Source organism: Pseudochaenichthys georgianus, chromosome 17 (genome assembly GCF_902827115.2).
Source record: "Pseudochaenichthys georgianus chromosome 17, fPseGeo1.2, whole genome shotgun sequence".
Taxonomy (NCBI): Eukaryota; Metazoa; Chordata; class Actinopteri; order Perciformes; family Channichthyidae; genus Pseudochaenichthys; species Pseudochaenichthys georgianus.
The window spans coordinates 3,836,931-3,860,978 of record NC_047519.1 but is presented as its reverse complement, the minus strand read 5'-3'; the positions used below and the strand labels follow the sequence as shown (position 1 = coordinate 3,860,978).

Here is a 24,048-nt window from a genome sequence, read left to right as displayed (position 1 = left end):
CCTGGCCGAGGCGGTAGTTGAACAGCCTCCTGTGAGCTGACGTCCAGGGAACGGACGCAGCAGGTTGTCCAGCAGCGGAAAAGCCTCATCCCCAACGAACACATGGGGAAGAAGGCCGAGCCGCTCTGCTCCTGGGATGACGGTGTCAGGTGGTAGCTGCAGACTGCCATCTCGGAGGCCCTCTCCAAATGCAGAATTCCGCAGGCTCCCACCGTCGCTGCTCCTTCCAAAGCCTCCGACATCCACTACCCTGAAGAGGTACTGGGCATCCACGACAGCCAGCAGTACCAAGGAGTGGGTGGACTTATAATTAAAGTAGAGGGACCCGGAATGTGCCGGAGCCTGGATCACCACGTGCTTCCCATCAATGGCACCAACGCAATTTGGAAAGTTCCAGCGCTCCTGGAACCCAGCAGCGATGGCTCTCCAGTCCTCCATCTGTGGTATCGGCATGGTCTCCTCGACCAGCGCGGTCCAGATGGCACCCACAACCTCCTTCACGATGACAGCCACTGTTGTATGCCCGACCCGATAGCTGAATGCTATGGTCCTGTAAGAGTCACCGGTTGCCAGGTACCTGAGAAAAAAGTAATATACATGATTTAAAAAAAAAAAAAGTTATATGCCACGCAGACACACACACCAGACACAGACAGACACATCACAGACACACACATCACAGACAGACACAGATTACAGACACACATCACAGACACACAATTACACCACAGGCAGACACACACCGCAGACACACACACACACCAACATACCACAGACACACAATTACACCACAGGCAGACACATACACACCACAGACACACCAACATACCACAGACACACAATTACACCACAGGCAGACACACCACAGACACATCACAGACAGACAGACAGACACACACACCGCAGACACACACAGACATACCACAGACACACATCAGACAGACACAGACACACATTACAGACACACATCACAGACACACAATTACACCACAGGCAGACACACACACCGCAGACACACACACACCAACATACCACAGACACACACACCAACATACCACAGACACACAATTACACCACAGGCAGACACATACACACCACAGACACACCACAGACACACAATTACACCACAGGCAGACACATACACACACACCACAGACACACAATTACACCACAGGCAGACACACACACATCACAGACAGACACACACCGCAGACACACACACAGACATACCACAGACACACACACACACACCAACATACCACAGACACACAATTACACCACAGGCAGACACACACACACCGCAGACACACAAACATACCACAGACACACAATTACACCACAGGCAGACACACACACCGCAGACACACACACCACAGACACACAATTACACCACAGGCACACCAACATACCGCAGACACACACACACACACACACACACACACACACACACACACACACACACACACACACACACACACACACACACACACACACACACACACACACACACACACACACACACACACACACACACACACACACACACACACACACACACACACACACACACACACACACACACACACACACACACACACACACACACACACACACACACACACACACACAATACTGTGTTTACCTAGCTATCTTAATTAATGTCATTCATCTGAACTAAATCACAGACTTCATTCATCCATTGCATGCATTCTCTCTCTTTATATACAGAGTCATATTAAAGAAGTAGAAATACACAAAACGTACCGTAGGCAGATGGCGAGTCGCAGATGTGCTGAAACAGTACACCATCCAGGCGGATCTCTTGGACAAGAACGTGGTATTCCCCCCGTTGCAGACGTTTTCTGAGTATCGGATGTACCCAACAACGACGCACTTTACGTGGCCTCCTGCGAGACATTGAATAAACCAACGCTACCGTTGCTACAAAACCGGCATCCATTTTGGCAATAGTAAAGAAGAGCCGGGCTTTTTTTTGCTTTGTATGCCGGGGGCGGGCGGGAGATTCCTGATTGGTTGTTGGTCGCCTTGGGCGCGAGAGAGCGCCAAGCCTCGGACACGCCCAGCTTCAAGCTTTTCTGACGCCTGTAGTGTGTACGGGCCGTAAGGGCAGATTTCTTGGACCCTGGCAACACATTATGGCTGAAATATGATTGGATAAAAGCTCTAACATAAAGGCCAGCCCTCCAAATCTTGTTCTGAGGCTGGAAGCAGCGCAACCAAGAGGAAAGCTATGAAATGAAAAGAATAGACTATGGGGAATAATTGAATACATATTTGTGGAAAAAATATATCAAAATTAAATTTATATTCTGATGATGTTTAGGCCAGCAGAGAAGGCCTTGCTGGCCCTGACGGCCCACCACTGTATGATACATACAACATATGTACAGTTGCAAGAAAAACTACGTGAACCCTTTGGAATGACCTGGATTCCTGCATAAGTTGGTCATAAAATGTGTTCTGATCTTCATCTAAGTCACAACAATAGACAAACACAGTCTGCTTAAACTAATACCACACAAACAATGATATGTTTCTATTGAACACACCATGTAAACATTCACAGTGCAGGGTGGAACAAGTAGTGAACCCCTAGGCTAAAGACTTCTTCAAGAGCTACTTGGAGTCAGGAGTCAGCCAACCTGTCAATCAATGAGAGAGATTGGAGGTGTTGGTTAAAGCTGCCCTGCCCTATAGAAAATAAAAGCATTGCCAGATGTGAACCATGCCTCGCACAGAAGAGCTCTCAGAAGACCTACCATTCAGAACTGCTGACTTGCATAAAGCTGGAAAGGGTTCCAAAAGTATCTCTGAAAGCCTTGATGTTCATCAGTCCACGGGAAGACAAGTTGTCTATACATGGAGACAGGTCAGCACTGTTGCTACTCTCCTAGGAGTGGCCGTCCTGTAAAGACGACTGCAAGAGCACTGCGCAGAATGCTCAATGAGGTGAAGAAGAGTCCTATAGTGTCAGCTAGAGACTTAAAGAAATCTCTGGCACATGCTAACATTTCTGTTGACGAATCTACGATACGTAAAACACTGAACAAGAATGGAGTTCCTGGGAGGACACCACGGAGGAAGCCACTGCTGTCCAGAAACAACATGGCTGCACGTTTGAAGTTTGCAAAAGAGCACCTGGATGTTCCACAGCACGACTGGCAACATATTCTGTGGACAGATGAAACCAAAGCTGAGTTGTTTGGAAGGAACACACAACGCTATGTGTGGAGAATCCAAAGGGTTCTTGCAACTGTATATCTGAACATATGTAAAACAAATTGAAATTATAGTTCACAATTTATGACAAATCTTTCACCTAAAACAGAAGTCATAATCTTATTCAGGATGCCATGAGGATAATGTGTAAAATATTAGAAATTATAGTTTATACACTATAACTATAATATATTATAACTGTATATTATAAGTGTGAGTAGATGCTTGACAGGTAAATCAAATATGAAAAGTTAGTATTGCTATATAAATAACATACATAGCTACACAACTTTGCCTAACCAGATCCTACTCAGTTTTTCCTTCTCAAAATCACTGATTCACTCAGTTGTATACATTGTTGTCCCTTGAGGATTTTAATTTTAATTTAAAACTGTTATTATTCTGCTAACTTAAATGTATATTGTATTCAAGATTTACATGTTTTTAGTTTGATAGACTAGCCTATCATAATGTACAATGTCAATCCTGTATATTTGTATAATTTTATTGTGTATTCAATAAATATACTCGATATATATCCTTCATTATTGTAGGCTATATTCACTGTTTCGTTATCTTCTACTGCTGATACTGTATGTATATATATGTATACAGTTTTTTATTTTATCATTTACTTCTTATTCATGTGCAATGTCTTATCTACATGCTGCTGTGAATAAAATATTGGGGATCACTAAAGTATATCTAATTTTATCTAAAACGCCCGTTCAGAAACAGATGGATGACGTCACCTACACAGCTCGAGACAGATTCCAGTGTTTTCATTGGTCGACCACTCACTGCACATTATTCCCTGCCGATGGTGTATTCACACAGCTTTATATACTGTCTATGGTTCACAGTACATTTAACGCCACTGGTACACCAATGTGTACCACCGTGATATTGACACTAGCTCGCCGTAGCTGAGAGTGAATGGAGGCGGCGTGCAGAAGGAGCACCGTGAGGAGCAGCACAGGGACCGTGTTCCTGTAGCCCGGAGGTAGGCGGCCTCAACCCCTTTCACACCGCAGACTGCACCGCTATCCACAGGGCATGGCTGTGTGTTTCTCCCGGAGAAAGAAGTGTCGGTGTTTGGCTACACATTCAGTAGCTAACGTTACATGCAGGTGTCTAGCGAGCTTCATCTTTGTATTACTTCAGAACAGTGATGTAAAGTAACTAAGTACATTTACTCAAGTATGTCCTTTACTTGAGTATTTCAATGTTAGCGTGGTGAAGTTAGTTTTAGGTTGGATATTCGACAGACATTCGCGGACCAGCCAGCAGCGTCAGTTTACCCTGCTGCTGGCTGTATTATATGGGCATAGATATGTCTCATTATTTGTGTGCACATAAAAATAATTTGTGTGTAAATATGAGATTTGTAAATGTAAAACACCATCCACAAATGCATTTAAAATATTTGAAGTTTGCTCTTTGTAATCTTATGCAGTTCACCTGTTAATACATATTTAAAAAGGATTTGGCTTTGTCAATATAAATTATTTCCCTTATATCTTTTACTATCTTATATAGAGGTTCGAAAGGGTAAAATTGATTGTAATCACTACAGTGTCCTGTTGAAGGACCGGTGATTTTTATAAACAAGGGGAATTTAGCGATCACAACGAAAACGGCCAAGACACACATTGAGCCCAGAAAATGTATGTTATTAAGGGCTGTAAATATAATAAGCCTCTGTCTAAAATGGACAACATTGTTAGGAGATTTAAACTATACAGCGGTTCTGCACTGCGGTCACTCCGCCGCCTCTCGAGTTTGTTTTTTCAAATCAGCTGCTCTTCATTATTCCTGCTATACGAGTGACACACATATTTTTTACCACAAGTTCTTAAGGAAACTGACTCTGTTGGACTCGGTTCTAGTTTGACTTCTACCAGAAATAAAATGAAGTACTTTTACTGTGTAGCTACTTTCTGAGTAATCCTCCGTCAATGTAAGAGGTGGAAGAAGTACTCAAACAGCACACATATCCCGCTCGCTGCAGCATCAGTGGTAACTTGTAGAATTCCACCTGCTCTGCTCGTTCCACCTGCTCTGCTCTGCTGTGCTGCTGTAGCTGAGGCTTGTTCCACCTTCTCTGCTCTGTTGTGCTGCTGTAGCTGAGGCCTGGTTCCACCTTCTCTGCTCTGCTGTAGCTGAGGCCTGGTTCCACCTTCTTTGCTCTGCTGTGCTGCTGTAGCTGAGGCCTGGTTCCACCTGCTCTGCTCTGTTGTGCTGCTGTAGCTGAGGCCTGGTTCCACCTGCTCTGCTGTGCTGCTGTGCTGCTGTAGCTGAGGCTTGTTCCACCTGCTCTGCTCTGCTGCTGTAGCTGAGGCCTGGTTCCACCTGCTCTGCTCTGTTGTGCTGCTGTAGCTGAGGCCTGGTTCCACCTGCTCACCTGCTCTGCTGTGCTGCTGTGGCTGAGGCCTGGTTCCACCTTCTCTGCTCTGCTGTGCTGCGCTGCTGTAGCTGAGGCCTGGTTCCACCTGATCTGCTCTGTTGTGCTGCTGTAGCTGAGGCCTGGTTCCACCTTCTCTGCTCTGTTGTGCTGCTGTAGCTGAGGCCTGGTTCCACCTGCTCTGCTCTGTTGTGCTGCTGTGGCTGAGGCCTGGTTCCACCTTCTCTGCTCTGCTGTGCTGCTGTAGCTGAGGCCTGGTTCCACCTTCTCTGCTCTGCTGTGCTGCTGTAGCTGAGGCCTGGTTCCATCTGCTCTGCTCTGCTGTGCTGCTGTAGCTGTAGCTGATGCCTGGTTCCACCTACTCTGCTCTGTTGTGCTGCTGTGGCTGAGGCCTGGTTCCACCTGCTGTGCTCTGCTGTGCTGCTGTAGCTGAGGCCTGGTTCCACCTTCTCTGCTCTGTTGTGCTGCTGTAGCTGAGGCCTGGTTCCACCTTCTCTGCTCTGCTGTGCTGCTGTGGCTGAGGCCTGGTTCCACCTTCTCTGCTCTGCTGTGCTCAGTCACTGGTACATTTGTATATACAAAGCCATGTTAGGGAAACTTCCATCTTATATCTGCTCCCTGATCTCTCGGAAAATTGTAAGTGGCTACTGCCTGAGATCGAATGCAGTGGTTTTATTAAATGTGCCAACTGCTAGGACTGTCTTAGGGAAGACAGCTTTTAGATGCGCAGCTCCTCTGTCTTGGAATAGTCTCCAAATTAAATGGAAACTGAACAATCTGGTGCCACCAAAGGTTTTTAAAGCTCGGTTGGATGCTCACAAAACTGTCTTGTGAGCTCGTGGCATAACCGTGAAACAAAAACAAAAAAATATACAAAACAGCTATTGGTACCTGTTTATGTGGATAGTTATGTAAATTATGCTGTATGATGTCCTTTTGTTGTTCTGTTTATGTTTTTTTATGTTTCATGTGGAACTACTTGAGCAGGTCTCCCTTGAAAAAGAGATCAATGATCTCAATGGGATTTATCTGTATAAATAAAGGTACATTGTCAGAATAAGTGAGAAATGAATTTAACTTCTGTTAGACAGCCATATGCCATACATTTTTGCATACATTCACAGTCAATATTTATTCAGTATGATAGCTGTCTAACAGAAGTTATGTGCAGAACATATGTGCTCGGCCTACCAGATCTGCTCGGGGTCCGTTACGCTTACCAATGACGTCACGCATTGGCTGTACGGCAACCCAAGAGGTAATAATAATAATTCTAAATAAAACAGGAAGTTAACCTAAGACACTAACCATTTAAGACACTGCAAGGAAAGTAACAAAAACAATGTAATATCCGTTTCCGTTTCACAGAACACAAATTGGGTTATTTACATAATTATGTTTACACTGGTGACATTTACGGGACACAATTCACTGGGTTATATAGTTTGTGTTGCACCACGGACGAGTTAGTGAGTGCACCTGTGTTGTGTTGTCATTAGCTTGTGTAGCGTGTATACAAGATCATCCTGCTTTGCTGTAATGTGATGGAAATAAAGTGTGGTGTTCCATACTAAACACGCCGCCTCCGACTCCCATTCATCGGCTCTACAACACTGTCGATTGTTCTTTTTTAACATTCAAACATAAACAATAACAATCGACATTAATCTGAATGAGGGAGGTGATTTATTATCATTACAACGTAATTTCCCGATCATTTAAATATGAATATGGTGAAATACATTCTTACAATAAGCGATAAATTGATTTAACTCCTGTTTGACAATAACTGTGAATTTATTTCCTTTTATTTAAAATTAGAAATCTAATTTGATCATACACCAATAGAGCGGGTCATACTCAGGTGCTAACATGAATCTGAAGGAAATCCTAACATGGTTAAGATTGTCCATAACATCTCAGCCATTGATGCATCAATGTACCTAGAGCCAGTTAGAAGAAGTGCAACCCGCAAAGCCAATTCTTTGAACTTTGAGCACATTTTCGCAACTAGTGACACTCTTAAATACTCCTTCTTTCCGAGAACAATCAGAGAGTGGAATTTGCTACCAGAAGAAGCTGTCATCGCAGAAACCGTGGAGTGCTTCCGGCAAATTTTAAGAGACATTTAGCGGGGATCATCCATCCCCCACTGAGCGTGATACCTCTGGGTTCTGCTCAGTATTAATCCAGATCCAGATCCAGATGGGGGTGTCGAAATGATGTGGTTTTTTTATGGGGAATTCAAATATGAGCTTATTTAACTCGTCTCTAACCTACATCTAGTTGTATTTCTAAATTCGCAATTTTACCCTTTCGAACCTCTATACAAGAAAGTAAAAGATATTTGGGAAATAATTTATATTGACAAAGCCAAATCATTTTTAAATATGTATTAACAGGTGAACTGCATATATATAACTGGATAAGATTACAAAGAGCAATCTTCTGACTTCTTGAACTTTGCCAGGTGGCACAAGTCCTGCTTTCACTCATTCTTGGACATCAGTCTCCTGCTAGTCTCCTGAGCTCTGATCCCTCCTCCATCCCTCTTTTCCTGTGAGAAGTACTTAGCAGACGCCTCAGTCACCATTTTAACAACCCCGATTTCTCTTATTCTTCTCCTTCTCTCTCTCTCTACCTACACTCATTCGTCTTTGATCAGAACCCCGGTATACGCTAGTCAGCGGACCCCAAGCAGATCTGGTAGCCCGAGCACATATGGTACTGACACCGGCACGTTCATGTTACAGACGGACCCATATCGCCTTACTGCTAGCCCCACGGAGCTGTAATAATGGATATTGCACAAGTTTGCTGTAATTCATCATTTGTAAATTATTATACTACATGGGCTGTATGATGTAAATCTTGTACCGTAAATGTTGTACTAAATAAAGTTAATATTACCGACGTAGATTAACGTCCATGTAGCTTCTTATTGCACTTGCAATATACCATTAAAAGAGTTGAACGTAGCTGTTTGTTATTACTATATAATACCACGCAGGGATAAGCCAGAGTGTACAACCTTTGCATGTGGGCACAACACGTTTTGACTCAGTTTGATTAATTCGCTATACCATATGATATCGCCCGGGGAAGTCGTCATACTTATACATATATAAATAAAGATATATGTTTCAAAGCTCTAATCAAATTAACAGTTGTATTAATTATAATTGTATATATATATATATATATATATATATATTGCCTGTGTTGTATATTTATACACACAAATGAACAACCTTGTGTTTTTTTAAACAACAAGTTGTATTGTAGTGTTTATTTTAGTGTTGTTTTATGCTTATCCACATTTTAATTTCAGAGCACAGGACAATCACGCTCAACAGTGAAGCTGGCAATCCTGAATAAACCCATCTGGAGTTATAATATGTATTCAGCTGAAAAAGTGAAACCTTACGAAAATGTAATTAAAAATACATAAGCATTTCAGGTAGAAATTAGCATTTTATATAGAAGTTCACAAATATAAGTGAATGAAACCTAAAAGAGATGTTACAAAATGTATACCTCTGATGGCTGGCATAGTAGAACTAGGTGAAAAAAATAGTGACAACAATTTTTAATACAATATATATAGATTAAAAGGTAATATATATATAATATAATATACGACGGATCAGCTTTTTACTCTCGCAAGGATCCTGGAGGGGGCCTGGGAGTACGCTTATCCGGTCTACATGTGTTTTGTAGACTTGGAGAAGGCGTATGACCGAGTTCCCAGGGAGTTACTGTGGGAGGTGCTGCGGGAGTATGGGGTGAGGGGGTCTCTACTCAGGGCCATCCAATCTCTGTACTCCCAAAGCGAGAGCTGTGTCCGGGTCCTCGGCAGTAAGTCGAACCCATTTCCGGTGAGGGTTGGCCTCCGCCAGGGCTGCGCTTTGTCACCAATCCTGTTTGTAATATACATGGATCGGATTTCGAGGCGTAGTCGTGGGGGAGGGGGTCTGCAGTTCGGTGGACTAAGGATTGCGCCACTGCTTTTTGCAGATGATGTGGTTCTAATGGCTTCATCGGTCTGCGACCTTCAGCACTCACTGGATCGGTTCGCAACCGAGTGTGAAGCGGCTGGGATGAGGATCAGCACCTCCAAATCTGAGGCTGTGGTTCTCAGCAGGAAACCGATGGACTGTCCACTCCAAGTAGGGAATGAGTCCTTACCCCAAGTGAAGGAGTTCAAGTATCTCAGGGTCTTGTTCTCGAGTGAGGGAACAATGGAGCGTGAGATGGGCCGGAGAATCGGAGCAGCGGGAGCGGTACTGCAGTCGCTTTACCGCACCGTTGTGACGAAAAGGGAGCTGAGCCAGAAGACGAAGCTCTCTGTCTACCGGGCCATTTTCGTTCCTACCCTCACCTATGGTCATGAAGGATGGTTCATGACCGAAAGAACGAGATCGCGGATACAAGCGGCCGAGATGGGTTTCCTCCGCCGGGTGGCTGGTGTCTCCCTTAGAGATAAGGTGAGAAGTTCGGTCATCAGGGAGGGACTCGGAGTTGAGCGTCGAAAGGAGCCAGTTGAGGTGGTTCGGGCACCTAGTTAGGATGCCACCTGGGCGCCTCCCTAGGGAGGTGTTCCAGGCACGTCCAGCTGGGAAGAGACCAAGGGGTAGACCTAGGACCAGGTGGAGGGATTATATCTCTTCGCTGGCCTGGGAGCGCCTTGGGATCTCCCAGTCAGAGCTGGTTGATGTCGCCAGGGAAAAGAAAGTTTGGGGCTCTCTGCTGGAACTGCTACCCCCGCGACCCGACCACGGATAAGCGGGAGAAGATGGATGGATGGATGGATAATATTGATTACAATGATTCTATTAAAAAATCCACCAAACATGATCAACAGGAAAGCCCTATGAAGGCATGTTATGGTTTGAAAAAATGTTGAGGATGGGGTCCAGACAGTTCAATCAGGAGAGACTTCATTTTGTTTAAGGAACATTTATTGACACATGCCATATGATAAATGTTAAGTCTTTGGTGATTAGACCCCAATCCTGAAATCGTATATCTAAAGGGAGAAATGCAGCCGTGAGCATCTAGGGAACCCGTCGGGGTCTAGACACTGGTGATGATGATGAAGATCTGGATTTGATGAGGAGATGGGATGAAGAGGGGATGTGATGAGGTCTTTGGATTAGCTCTCCTGGCACTGGATGTGATGAAAGGAGGTGGGTGGAGAGGAGGTCTGATGAGGTCTTTGGATTAGCTCTCCTGGCACTGGATGTGATGAAAGGAGGTGGGTGGAGAGGAGGTCTGATGAGGTTTTTGGATTAGCTCTCCTGGCACTGGATGTGATGAAAGGAGGTGGATGGGGAGGAGGCGGTCGGCAGCATGAACACCTGGAATCACAGCTGACTGCAGGAGAGAGGAGAACCATTTTAAAGTTTGGCTGCAGCACAATGATTGGCTGCTGGAGATTGAGGTGAAATGTAATCGGTTAAAGAGAATGTCCGTGCTGAGCTGATTATATGCAGCTGCAGAGTGAATGTATATATATACCCAGTCTTCCTGAAAGAACTTGCACTGAGCTTCATTTAGTGAGTCAGACTCATGGTCAGACTGCTGGTTGGGAGGCTCAGTTCTTCCTGTTGACAGAAGATGGCACTTTTCTGAGAGGGAGCCAGCTGGCAGACACTGGACAGTGGCAAACCAACAGATGAAACAGGAATCCATCTGAGAGGCTATGTGGAAAAGGATAACACATAATGTCAGCAAGACATGAACATATATAACCACTATCATTCAATTCTGTGCAGGTTTGTTAGCATGATATTTCAAACATAAATGACCTGTCTTAGTTTAAAGCTCACTCACCACATCAAGGTGCAGGCCACGAGTGAGGACACAACAACGATCACAAACAGTACATACACACGAGACAACACTCACATACATGATGCAGAGAAACTAGTCCATGCATTTGTTACTTCTAGGCTGGATTATTGTAACTCTTTATTATCAGGGAGTACCAAGAAGTCAATCAAGTCGCTTCAGCTGATGCAAAATGCTGCGGCTCGTGTACTAACCAGAGTTAGGAAAAGGGACCACATTACTCCTGTTCTGGCTGCCTTACACTGGCTCCCTATAGAACACAGGATAGAATTTAAAATTCTTGTTCTCGCCTACAAAGCCCTTAATGGGCAGGCGCCATCTTACCTTAAAGAACTCATTATACCCTACTGTCCTACTAGGGCATTGCGTTCCAAGAATGCAGGGTTGTTGGTTGTTCCTAGAATCTTTAAAAGTACAATGGGAGCCAGAGCCTTTTCTTATCAAGCTCCACATTTGTGGAATCAGCTTCCAGTTTGTGTTCGGGCGGCAGACACCCTATCCGTTTTTAAGAGTGCACTTAAGACCTTCCTTTTTGATAAAGCTTATAGTTAGGGCTGATTAGATTCAGCCCCTAGTTTTGCTGATATAGGCTTAGTTTGTCGGGGGACATCTTACTTCTTCCTTCTCTCTGTCTATACCCGTGTACACTCATGTTCCGATTAACCCAGCTTCCCCAAATGTCTTTCTTTTTGGTTTCTATATACGCTGGGATCCGGAGTCATGGATGATCCTGCGGTCCTGTGTCCTGGATCGCGAGCGCTGGATCTTGAGTCGTGGCTGTGGTCCTGGATCATAGGTCCTGGATGGATATCCTCGTGGATTCATCTTCCTATTATACACACATGCATTTCCAAACATTTGGACTACCTATGTTGCAAATGTATTATCTTTTCAATTTACACACGGCATCTATTGCACGTCTGTCCGTCCTGGGAGAGGGATCCCTCCTCTGTTGCTCTCCCTGAGGTTTCTCCCATTTTTCCCTTTAAACTGGGTTTTCTTTGGAAGTTTTTCCTTGTACGATGTGAGGGTCTAAGGACAGAGGGTGTCGTATTGTCATACTGATATTCTGTACACACTGTGAAGACCACTGAGACAAATGTAACATTTGTGATATTGGGCTATATAAATAAACATTGATTGATTGATACATATAAATAACTTACATATACAATGATCATTTAACAAATAAAATGTTTGGGTAGTTATTTTAATACATTGAATACATTTAACACATTGAATATGTTGAATACATTTAACACATTGAATACATTTAACACAAATAACTAAACCCTTAACTACATACATTATACATCTCCAGTGTGGCAATATTGCAGCAAGATTTGGTATCAGATATGAACAAATACTTGTTTAGAATGTTGCGTGTCCATGTTCAGTACAGACTTGTGCTGCGTTAAGCGTACTCCAAGTAGTATGTTGAACACAGACTTGCAAACAAAATACACCAAATTGAACTTTCACTTACAGTTGAAGGTACAGATACAACATAATGAATATTGGCTAGAAAGAAGCTTGGGATGTTGCTGTTGACATTCACATAAATCGTTCCACTGTTGAAAACCATGTGTTGCGTTGCTTAACAATAAATAAACAGAGGACTGTGACATACATTGAAATAAAAATATAGAAGAAGATATAGAATAAGTAAGTTAACTTACAACAGTCATAAGGAAAAGAAAACATGTACAGAGCTCATACACATATAGAAGGAAATATAGAATAAATAAGTTAACTTACAACATCCATTCATCCATCTTCTCCCGCTTATCCGTGGTCGGGTCGCGGGGGTAGCAGTTCCAGCAGAGAGCCCCACACTTTCTTTTCCCTGGCGACATCAACCAGCTCTGACTGGGGGATCCCAAGGCGCTCCCAGGCCACTTGGTCCTAGGTCTACCCCTTGGTCTCTTCCCAGCTGGCCGTGCCTGGAACACCTCCCAAGGGAGGCGCCCAGGTGGCATCCTAACTAGGTTATCGAACCACCTCAACTGGCTCCTTTCGACGCGAAGGAGGAGCGGCTCAACTCCGAGTCCCTCCCTGATGACCGAACTTCTCACCTTATCCCTAAGGGAGACACCAGCCACCCTGCGGAGAAAACCCATCTCGGCCGCTTGTATCCGCAATCTCGTTCTTTCGGTCATGACCCATCCTTCATGACCATAGGTGAGGGTAGGAACCAAAATGGCCCGGTAGACAGAGAGCTTTGCCTTCTGGCTCAGCTCCCTTTTCATCACAACGGTGCGGTAAAGTGAATGCAGTACCGCTCCCACTGCTCCGATTCTCCGGCCCATCTCACGCTCCATTGTTCCCTCACTCGAGAACAAGACCCCGAGATACTTGAACTCCTTCACTTGGGGTAAGGACTCATTCCCTACTTGGAGTGGACAGTCCATCGATTTCCTGCTGAGAACCATGGCCTCAGATTTGGAGGTGCTGATCCTCATCCCAGCCGCTTCACACTCGGTTGCGAACCGATCCAGTGAGTGCTGAAGGTCGCAGACCGATGAAGCCATCAGAACCACATCATCTGCAAAAAGCAGTGGTGCAATCCTTAGTCCACCGAACTGCAGACCCCCTCCCCCATGACTACGCCTCGAAATCCGATCCACGTATATTACAAACAGGATTGGTGACAAAGCGCAGCCCTGGCGGAGGCCAACCCTCACCGGATATGGGTCCGACTTACTTCCGAGGACCCGGACACAGCTCTCGCTTTGGGAGTACAGAGATTGGATGGCCCTGCGTAGAGACCCCCTCACCCCATACTCCCGCAGCACCTCCCACAGTAACTCCCTGGGAACTCGGTCCAGGATCCTTGCGAGAGTAAAAAGCTAATCCGTCGTTCCACGACCAGGACGGAATCCGCATTGTTCCTCCTCAATCTGAGGTTCGACAATCGGCCTGACCCTCCTTTCGAGTACCTTAGAGTAAACTTTCCCAGGGAGGCTGAGTAGTGTGATGCCTCTGTAATTGGCACACACCCTCTGATCCCCCTTTTTAAAAAGGGGAACCACCACCCCGGTCTGCCACTCCTTCAGTACTGTTTCCGACTTCCACGCAATTTTGATGAGACGTGTCAACCATGACAGTCCCTCAACACCCAGAGCCTTCAGAATTTCTGGGCGGATCTCATCCACCCCTGGGGCTTTGCCACTGTGGAGTTGTTTGACGACCTCAGTGACCTCCCCCCGGGAGATTGGTGTTGATCCCCCGTCATACTCCAGCTCTGCCTCTAACATAGAGGGCGGAGTTGTCGGGTTCAGGAGTTCCTCAAAGTGTTCCTTCCAACGGCCTAACACTCCATCAGGAGGTCAACAACGTCCCATCCTTACTGTACACAGCTTGGATGGTTCCCTGCTTCCCCCTCCTGAGGTGTCGGACAGTTTTCCAGAACAACTTTGGTGCCGCCCGAAAGTCTTTCTCCATGTCTTCTCCGAACTTCTCCCACACCTGCTGCTTTGCCTCGACCACGGATGAGGCTGCTGCCCTTCGGGCCTGTCGGTACCTTGAAACTGCCTCGGGAGTCCCCCGGGATAGCAAATCCCTGAAGGCCTCCTTCTTCAGTCGGACGGCTTACCTGACCACCGGTGTCCACCAGGAGGTTCGAGGGTTACCGCCCCTTGAGGCACCTAGGACCTTGAGACCACAGCCCCCCGCTGCGGCTTCGGCAATAGAGGCTTTGAACACCGACCACTCTGGTTCAATGTCCCCAACCTCCACAGGAATGCCCGAAAAGCTCCGCCGGAGGTGTGAGTTGAAGGCCTCCTGAACTTGGGCCTCCTCCAGACGTTCCCAGTTCATCCGAACTACACGTTTGGGCTTACCAGGTCTATCCAGAGGCTTCCCCCGCCACTCGACCCAACTCACCACCAGATGGTGATCAGTTGACAACTCCGCCCCTCTCTTTACCCAAGTGTCCAAAACATACGGCCTCAGGTCCAATGATACGATAACGAAATCGATCATGGACCTTCTGCCTAGGGTGCTCTGGTACCACGTACACTTATGAGCATCCTTATGTTCGAACATGGTGTTTGTCATGGCCAATCCATGACTAGCACAGAAGTCCAGTAACAAACCACCACTCCGGTTCAGATCAGGGGGCCGTTCCTCCCAATCACGCCCCTCCAAGTGTCTCCATCCTTGCCCACATGTGCGAGGGCAAGATTAAAGAGTCCCCTTCAGGAGCCCCATACAGGACTCTTTCCAGGGTCTCCAAGAAAGCCGTATACTCTGAACTGCTGTTGGGTGCATAAGCAAACACAACAGTCAGAGTTTTCCCCCCCATAACCCGCAGGCTTAGGGAGGCGACCCTCTCGTCCACTGGGGTAAACTCCAACAACGAAGCACCCAACCGGGGACTTGTGAGTATCCCCCAGAGGTGTGGACTCGAGTCACATGACTTGGACTCGAGTCAGACTCGAGTCACCAATTTGATGATTTGAGACTCGACTTGACAAAATCACAAAAGACTTGCGACTCGACTTGGACTTGAACACCAATGACTTGGGACTTGACTTGGACTTGAGCCTTCTGACTTGAGGTGACTTGATACTTTAATTCAGAGGTCTCCAACACGCCGATCGCGAGCTGCCGTTAGAAGAGCAGCCTCCCGTCGGTGAGAGCAGAATCTCCAGCCGCTCCTACTCTTGCTGAGATTCCTTGCAGGCAGGGGCGGGTCTTTATTTAGCTGGGCCACCATGTGGCCAATCATATGCGAGGACACACTAGGATCATACAATTATGTGAAAGAAGGGTGGGGGGCACAGCATGTGTAGTGGTACAGGCCAGCTGCACAGAGCGACGGGGAGCCGGATTTAAATGCTAGAGCGTCGGAAAAAGTCAAGAAATTAGCGAAAACCGAAAAAAGAAGCAGCATCTGGCTGCATTTCAATGATATTGGAGAAAGCCAAGCTGAGTGCAGGATTTGTAAAATGAAAATAACCTTCAGAGCAGGTTTTTTTTTTTTTTTGTAACCAGGATTTATTGTCAGAGGTGGGAGAAGTTCATATCTTGTACTTGAGTAAAAGTACCAGAGTGTAGGAATACTCGGTTACAATAAAAAGTAAAAGTAGAAAAGTATTATCATCAAAATATAGTTAAAGTACCACCTGCAGAGGGATCTAGATTCAGGTGTTCTCTTCCCCATAGAGACCGCCTGGCTGCACATTATCCCTTGCATAAAGATAGATTGTGGGTCCCTTATAACATGTTGTACACAGTGGAAATAAACATTCTGGTCACCTCAACATCAGGGATCTTATACATTAAACTCCTTCTGAATCAAACTGTCACGGTAGCCTTACCTTACGGATCTCTCTTAAAATAAAATAAAATGTGTTACTTTACCAGCAGAGAGAAAATGGATTATTAAATTATGAATGTGACTAATAAAGAGCGGTTTGATTATTAAGTATTATTCTGTTGATCAATGTCATTACATTACATTACATTGCATTTAGCTGACGCTTTTATCCAAAGCGACTTACAGTAAATGCATTCGACCAAGAAGATATAACCTTGAAGAAAACAGAATCATAAAGTACATCAGGTTTCATAGAGCCAAATATTTCAAGTGCTACTCAACTGGCTTTAGATAAGCCAGTCCTTTGTTAGTATATAAGTGCTTTGTTAATAGTTCTATGGCTCGAAGTGGAGTCGAAAGCTTTCTGCTGTCCTGATGTCAATGGGAGCTCATTCCACCATCTTGGAGCCAGGATAGCAAACCCACGTGTTTCTGCTGATGGGAACTTGGGTCCCCCTCGCAGTGCGGGTGCAGCGAGCCGTTTGGCTGATGCAGAGTGGAGTGCACGTGCTGGGGTGTACAGTTTAACCATGTCCTGGATGTAGGAAGGGCCAGATCCATTCGCAGCATGGTACGCAAGTACCAGTGTCTTGAAGTGGATTCTAGCAGTTACTGGAAGCCAGTGAAGGGAGCGGAGGAGTGGAGTGGTTACATTACATTTGGTGAAAAGCACTTAATGACTTGTTTAAGACTCGTTTTGTCAAAGTTTAGGACTTGAACTTGCCCATCCTGACTTGAGACTTGGCTCGGACTTGAGCGCAAAGACTTGAGACATGACTCGGACTTGCAAAACAATGACTTGGTCCCACCTATGGTATCCCCACACCCGCCGGGCGCCTCACACCTTGAGCAACTCCGGAGAAGAATAGAGTCCAACCCCTATCCAGAAGTAAGGTTCCAGAGCCGATGCTGTGCGTAGAGGTGAGCCCAACCAGATCCAACTGGTAACGCTCGACCTCCCGCACAAACTCCGGCTCCTTCCCCCCCAGAGAGGTGACGTTCCACGTCCCCAAAGCCAGCTTCTGCCGCCCGGGTCTGGTCCGTCGAGACCCTCCGCTTTCACTGCTACCCTTCTGGCAGCGCACCCGACCCCATCGCTGTTTCCCGTAGGTGGTGGGCCCGTGGGACGGAGAAGCGGAGGTGTTGCCCACGTTGCCTTTTCGGGCTGGGCCCGGCCGGGCTATGTGGCAAGCCCGGCCACCAGACGCTCGCCGACGAGTCCTCCTTCTGGGCCTGGCTCCAGAAGGGGACCCCGGGCTTCCTCCGGGCCGGGTATCCTCACTTCTTGTTTTTTCTTTCATGAGGTCTTTTGAGGTCTGGCCCCTTGCCTGAGACCAATTTGCCATGGGAGACCCTACCAGGAACACAAGGTTCCAGACAACACAGCCCCTAGGTTCATCAGGGCACACAAACCTCTCTACCACGGTAAGGTGCTGGTTCTTCAGAGAGGTAACTTACAACAGCATTCCACTATGGTTGGGGATGTCTGTAAAAAAGAGGAGAAATAATCTTAAACAAAACAAGTGTCGCAATATAGGGAAACAAACTGTGATAAAAACACATCAATTAGATCAGAATCAGAATACATTTACATTGTTACAGCAGAAAATAGCTTAAGACAGCCTAATGTTACTTAAAGTATGCATACAAAAAGTATTAAAGATTCAAAACAAGAAATTATAATAAAAAAAAGTTACACATTTTACAAAATACACATCCTGTAACAGTTTGGAGGATTTAGCAGCCAGGTATATTACACAGTTTTTTATCGGCATATAGCGTTAACGCAAAAAAAAATTAACGCCACTAATTATTTTAACGCGATTAACGCATGTGTATTTTTTTTCCTCGGCCGAAAAACTGGCAGAGCGAGTTTAAAATACCATCTGCTGACAGCCCCGCTCCTGCCGCCCGCTTGTGGCAGACCACACTTCCACGCTCACCGGCAGGCACCGACTGGCCATCGGGAGGACCGGGAGGGTGTGTGTATGTGTGGCCCGAGCGAGCGAGAGAGAGACCTTACGTGCATTGTTGTTGTGAGCATCGGGTGCTAGCTAGCTGCGCTAACGGATATAAGGAGCTGTTTAAATGAAAACAGAGGAGTGACATTTCGCCACAACTGCGCCGAGCACTTGACTTTATGCAGGAAGCCAGACAGCGGGACATTGTAGGAGAAGTCAGCACACTCATGATTGCAGCAACATGATTGCAGCGTCCAGGCAGCTCCCGTTCGAGCATATGCCTTGAGTTGCACATAGCTCCAACGATCCAGCACGCACGCGCGCACACACACACACACACACACACACACACACACACACACACACACACACACACACACACACACACACACACACACACACACACACACACACACACACACACACACACACACACACACACACACACACACACACACACACACACACACACACACACACACACACACACACACACACACACACCATTTGTATTGAATGAGAGAGGTTCCAGGTTGAATTTAGGCGAATATTTGTAATGTTCAGAGGTTGTTGTGCTTGTTGTACTTATTTTTGCACAGCGGAACGTTTCTCACTGGATGAGTTTCAGGCGTACCGATTATAATGGAGAACCAACTAACGTTCATGACTTCAGCATGGGACTTCAAACAACAAACCACGGTGAACAATAGTCAAACATGAACGAACAAGCTGATGAGACCGCTTTGGTCGGGCCCGTGGATGGGACATTTTGTTTTAAAAAACGGACGGGTGGAAGCGTCGATAAGAGCACGGTTGTGTGCAAATTATGCAAAAAAGAATTTGCATATCACCGCAGCACATCAAGCCTAAAGTATCACCTAAATGCAAAGCATGTAGCAGCTAGCGTGGACGTTAGCCCGACTCCGAGTGCAAGGAACCACACCCTGACCCAACCCACACTCAACCAGATGACTGGTTTCAGGGCCAGGATAAGTAAGTCCACGTCTGAGAAAATAACCAACTCCCTGGCTCACTGCATTGCACTCGGCTCGACATTAAGGACTGCCCGATGGCCCGGGGCCATCTAGTATTTAGCTCGGGCAATGAAGCCTCACCTGCTGGTTGCCCGATCGGGCAATCTATTATGCCAGTATCATGCAGCTCGCGGATCCAGTAATGAGTGACCCGACAGTAAAACTAAACATATCTATAACTAGTTTAGGTAGTTTGAGAGGTAATTAAAATAGCTACGTGTGATATTCTAACCTGAAGTGTGTGTTTTGTTCCGCTCACCGCTGCATGTGGTTATGCAGAGCTGCGTGTCGAGTCTCGACTCGTCAGCAGCAGCTGATCTCTCTCTCCCGTCAGATTAGACTTCACTCGCGTTTATGTCCATATCGATCAGATCCAGCTAGTTCTAGCTAATGATATGACTACCTGCTTATTAAAAGACAACTACACAATAAGTGTCGCTATGCAACTGGATGAGGCCACAAAGTATAGCGCAGCATTATGCATTTGTTTACATGCCCACCGGAACCCCGAGGCATTACCAACAGATCAACGCACAATCAACCCATCCAGGACATATCTTTCTCCACATTAAGTGTTAGACATTAGAGTTGACTATTCTTGTCTGTCACATACTCTTCTTGTCTGTCACATAAGTGGCGCAACTGACGCGGTATTGCTCTAAAGGGAAATTATTTTGACCGAAGATATTTAGATTTGCCGGCTAACGGGAACTCTGACGTGTGCTTCGCGGATGTGCTCGGCTCCTCTCGACTGCTGCTCGGGTCTGCTCGGTCAGCTTCCGGATGAGGAGGCATTCGTTCGACCAATTTACAGTAGTTAACATTACAAACATTTTTAACAGGGGCCATAATAGTGTAAATAATGTTTGTTTTGGCAGTTATAACTGAATGTAATGTTTTCTACTTTTTTCCATCTGGGAAGGCATTTGCCTTCATCAGATGGAAAGTGTTTTGACCAACAACTTAAGTATTTCTTATAGCTATGCAGGGCATGCAAGCGAGCAAACACAAACAAGAACAAACAAACAAGTGAAATGAAGAATAAAATTGAAATTGTACAATATAATATTGTGGTGGTTCATCTTATAATTCAGTCTAGAGAATGCACCAGACAGCATCTAACCTGCAAAAATCAAAATGTTCTAGGGGGACGGAGGCCCCCCAAAACCCTTCGTGCCATTTCGTCCGCGTGCATTTTTCAGGGCAATCTCTATTGGGCTCACGGCCATCTGTAAATTAGCTTAGATGGCCCACAGGGCCAAAATCCTTAATGTCATGCACTTGGACTGTAGACCACTTGGAGTAAAATCCATGTGAAAATGGCTTCTCACTGTTCTCAGGTCAAATATGTATATTTGATTAAAAATGCGATTAATTTCGATTAATTAATTACAAAGCCTCTAATTAATTTTTTTAATCGAGTCCCGGCTCTAATATTTTTATATATTACCAAGTGGTTTCATGTACAACCCACACAAGTATCATGCTAAATTAAGCTCTGTTGCTTGGATATCACTAGATCCTGTTACATCAGCGTAATATAAAAGTACATAACGACTGATGTGTAAATTAGCATAATTAATAGCTAGCCGCTAGCTGCTAACTGCCGCCTCGTTAATATCAAATCCATCATAATAACAATCCATTACCATGCTGTCATGAACGCGCGGTGCTGTTACGTGTACGCAAATTGACGTGCTTGATGTGAGGGGGCGTTAAAGTTGCGCATGCTCTATGAGCGCACATACAGGTACTTCTCAGGCATGCCGGGTAATCTGTGACGTTTCGCTCTCTCAAAAGTTGGGCCATTTTGTCATCCATGCGCCAATGAGCAACTCTCATAGGAATGAATGAGGCCCCGCCTCCCACGCTGTATCCAGTTCTTATTATACATCCATGGGACCAACGAGCGAGGAAATGAAAATAATCGACCTGAGATGCAGCCCATATCTCAGGTCGATTAAATGGAATCCTTGCATCCCTCACTTCCGTCGTTTCCCTGCGTTTAGTTCCTCCCACCACCAGGGAAGCATGGAGAGACACAAGGAAACCACAAGCTCATCCATTAATATTCTACATACATTTGGTGATTCTTGAACTCTAACTCTAGCCCATGCTTAGGTGAATATGTAAAATGTTTGGGTGTATGACCAAATGCCTGCAAATGAATGACATTTCCATTTTAGCATGCTAACAAACTGAGCCTTTGATTGGTTAACAATCTACCCGTGTGTGTGTGTGTGTGTGTGTGTGTGTGTGTGTGTGTGTGTGTGTGTGTGTGTGTGTGTGTGTGTGCGTGTGCGTGTGCGTGTGCGTGTGCGTGTGCGTGTGCGTGTGCGCGTGCGTGCGTGCGCAGAATGCCGTCTCTGTCGGAGCAGCTGCAGGAGGTGAGGAGTCGGGCTGAGGTGTGTCTCTACTCTGGTGGGAGGGTATCAGAGGTGAGGGTGGGGGTGATGGCTATTTCATATCTGCCTTTACCGCCCTGCTCCAAATACTGCCACATCGCCGCAGAGACCATGGTCATAGAAAACAGCTTCGGAAGCAACCGGAAGGAGGTGAGAGAAACAAGTGCACAAAGAGTATCCTCACCTGGAAATGCATATTTGCAGCAATGCATTATGTGCATTGTCTCTGTAAAACATCAATTAATGCATACTGGAACATATGACGCTATAACTTCAGTCAATTACATCAATGCTGCTTATCATATTAGCATATAGCGTTGCATGTTGATAGCTGTTGGGAATCTCTGTTACAGCTCTGCTCTGAACAATCAATGAACATGTCCCTTCATTGACACCAACACAGTTTCACAAAACAAACATGTTTACTAATGACTGTATAGTTATAAATCCCTAATAGGTGAGAGAATTTCTGTCTGCCCTCTGCCTGGAGTTTTTAAGTCAATCTGACAATGACCGGTTCAAACTGTATGGGGGGAGTACTGTTTGGGCATCAACATCTCCCAGCACAACATAGAATTACAACTTTATCTCAATGCATTCATTCTGTGTATAAAGCAAACACTTAATCTGTAGGAAAGCCGGAGAAGCATATGCACAAAGATAACATAGATAACTAGAGACCCCACTTCCGCTGTACATAACACCAAGGGGCCGCCTTGAACACCATGAACGTAGAAAAAAAGAGGTCCAGCTGACAAAATCGTTGTCTCTTTTTCTAAGTGTTACATTCTCTGCTCTGTGGATATGAGATTCGATGAGCGTTTCTACTAATTGAACTTGAAGCGTAAAGCTTTTTAACCTTTGGTCATGTTTTCTTCTCTCTGTATTCCTTCCTCAGACCCTTGCCTCTCTCCAGCGCTTGTCTACAGCGTTGAACATCCTAGAAAAGTATGGTTGTAATCTGACAAATCCCAACAGGCCAAAGTACTGGAGGACTGTGAAGCACAACAACCCAGTGTTCAGGGCCACTGTTGATGCCATTCAGGTAACAATACATACAAGGTATAGTATAGTTAAAAAAAAAAATAGGGAATTTGAAAGAATATGCAACAACACAATACAAAAACATCTTTATGTTCAAGCCTCACGGCATATGGAGTGATGCAGGAATATGTTTTATACCCGGGTAGCATTTTCAACATTGTTTTTATGTGTTTTTATTAGTTGCCTGGTATAAGGTCTGTGGTTAACACAAGCTGAAGATATTTTTATGTTTTTTTCTATGACATAAAATACGTCAGTAAACACCCCACTGGTGAATGGCTGAAGCTTCTACAGATGTAGCACTCCAGATCAAACTCACATGGGTGTGTCCCAGTCAAAAGCCCAGTGGATGCCAGTTGCTGGGGGTGTTGCCAAATTGCTAGAGGGCGTTGCCCAATTTCCCCATTTGTTCAATTACAGGATTTAACCATGAGATGGTGCTTCATTCACAAAATACACAAAGACAACAGGGTGTTGTAGAACTTAGTCTGTTTGCAGCTCTGCAGTTCTGTTTGCTGAATACTGTAGCATTTAATCACTTATTTGTTACTGTATGGTTTTCACAAGCTACTATAATGAAAAAACATCAATATTTTAGATCAAATAAAGTATATAGTTTGCTTTATGCAGTATATTTCTTGTAATACTGTTGGGGTGTTTTTACACAGTACAGTAGATTGAAGTAAATCAACTTATACATTACGATAAGATAAGATGGACCTTTATTAATCCTGTGGGGAAATTCAGTAGTTCAAACAGCAACAGGGTGAGAGTGAAAAACAGG

General features: G+C 45.3%; 1 protein-coding gene across 6 annotated transcripts in view; it reads left to right on the top strand.

Moving 5' to 3' along the window:
- Nucleotides 1-4,053: 4,053 nt before the first annotated feature.
- The window catches only part of rnf31 (ring finger protein 31), a 138,815-nt gene continuing 118,820 nt past the window's right edge, over nt 4,054-24,048 (top strand). For 3 of the 6 annotated variants that reach the window (XM_034105184.2, XM_034105185.2, XM_034105183.2), the window contains exons 1-3: nt 4,054-4,243; nt 22,172-22,370; nt 23,119-23,265. In XM_034105184.2, the coding sequence (XP_033961075.1) occupies nt 22,173-22,370; nt 23,119-23,265 (345 nt within the window). In that variant the 5' untranslated portion in view covers nt 4,054-4,243; nt 22,172. Of the gene's footprint in view, nt 4,244-11,828; nt 12,294-19,407; nt 19,481-22,171; nt 22,371-23,118; nt 23,266-24,048 lie in introns of those variants that run through there. The other 3 variants (XM_071206424.1, XM_071206425.1, XM_034105186.2) reach the window with 3 other exon arrangements.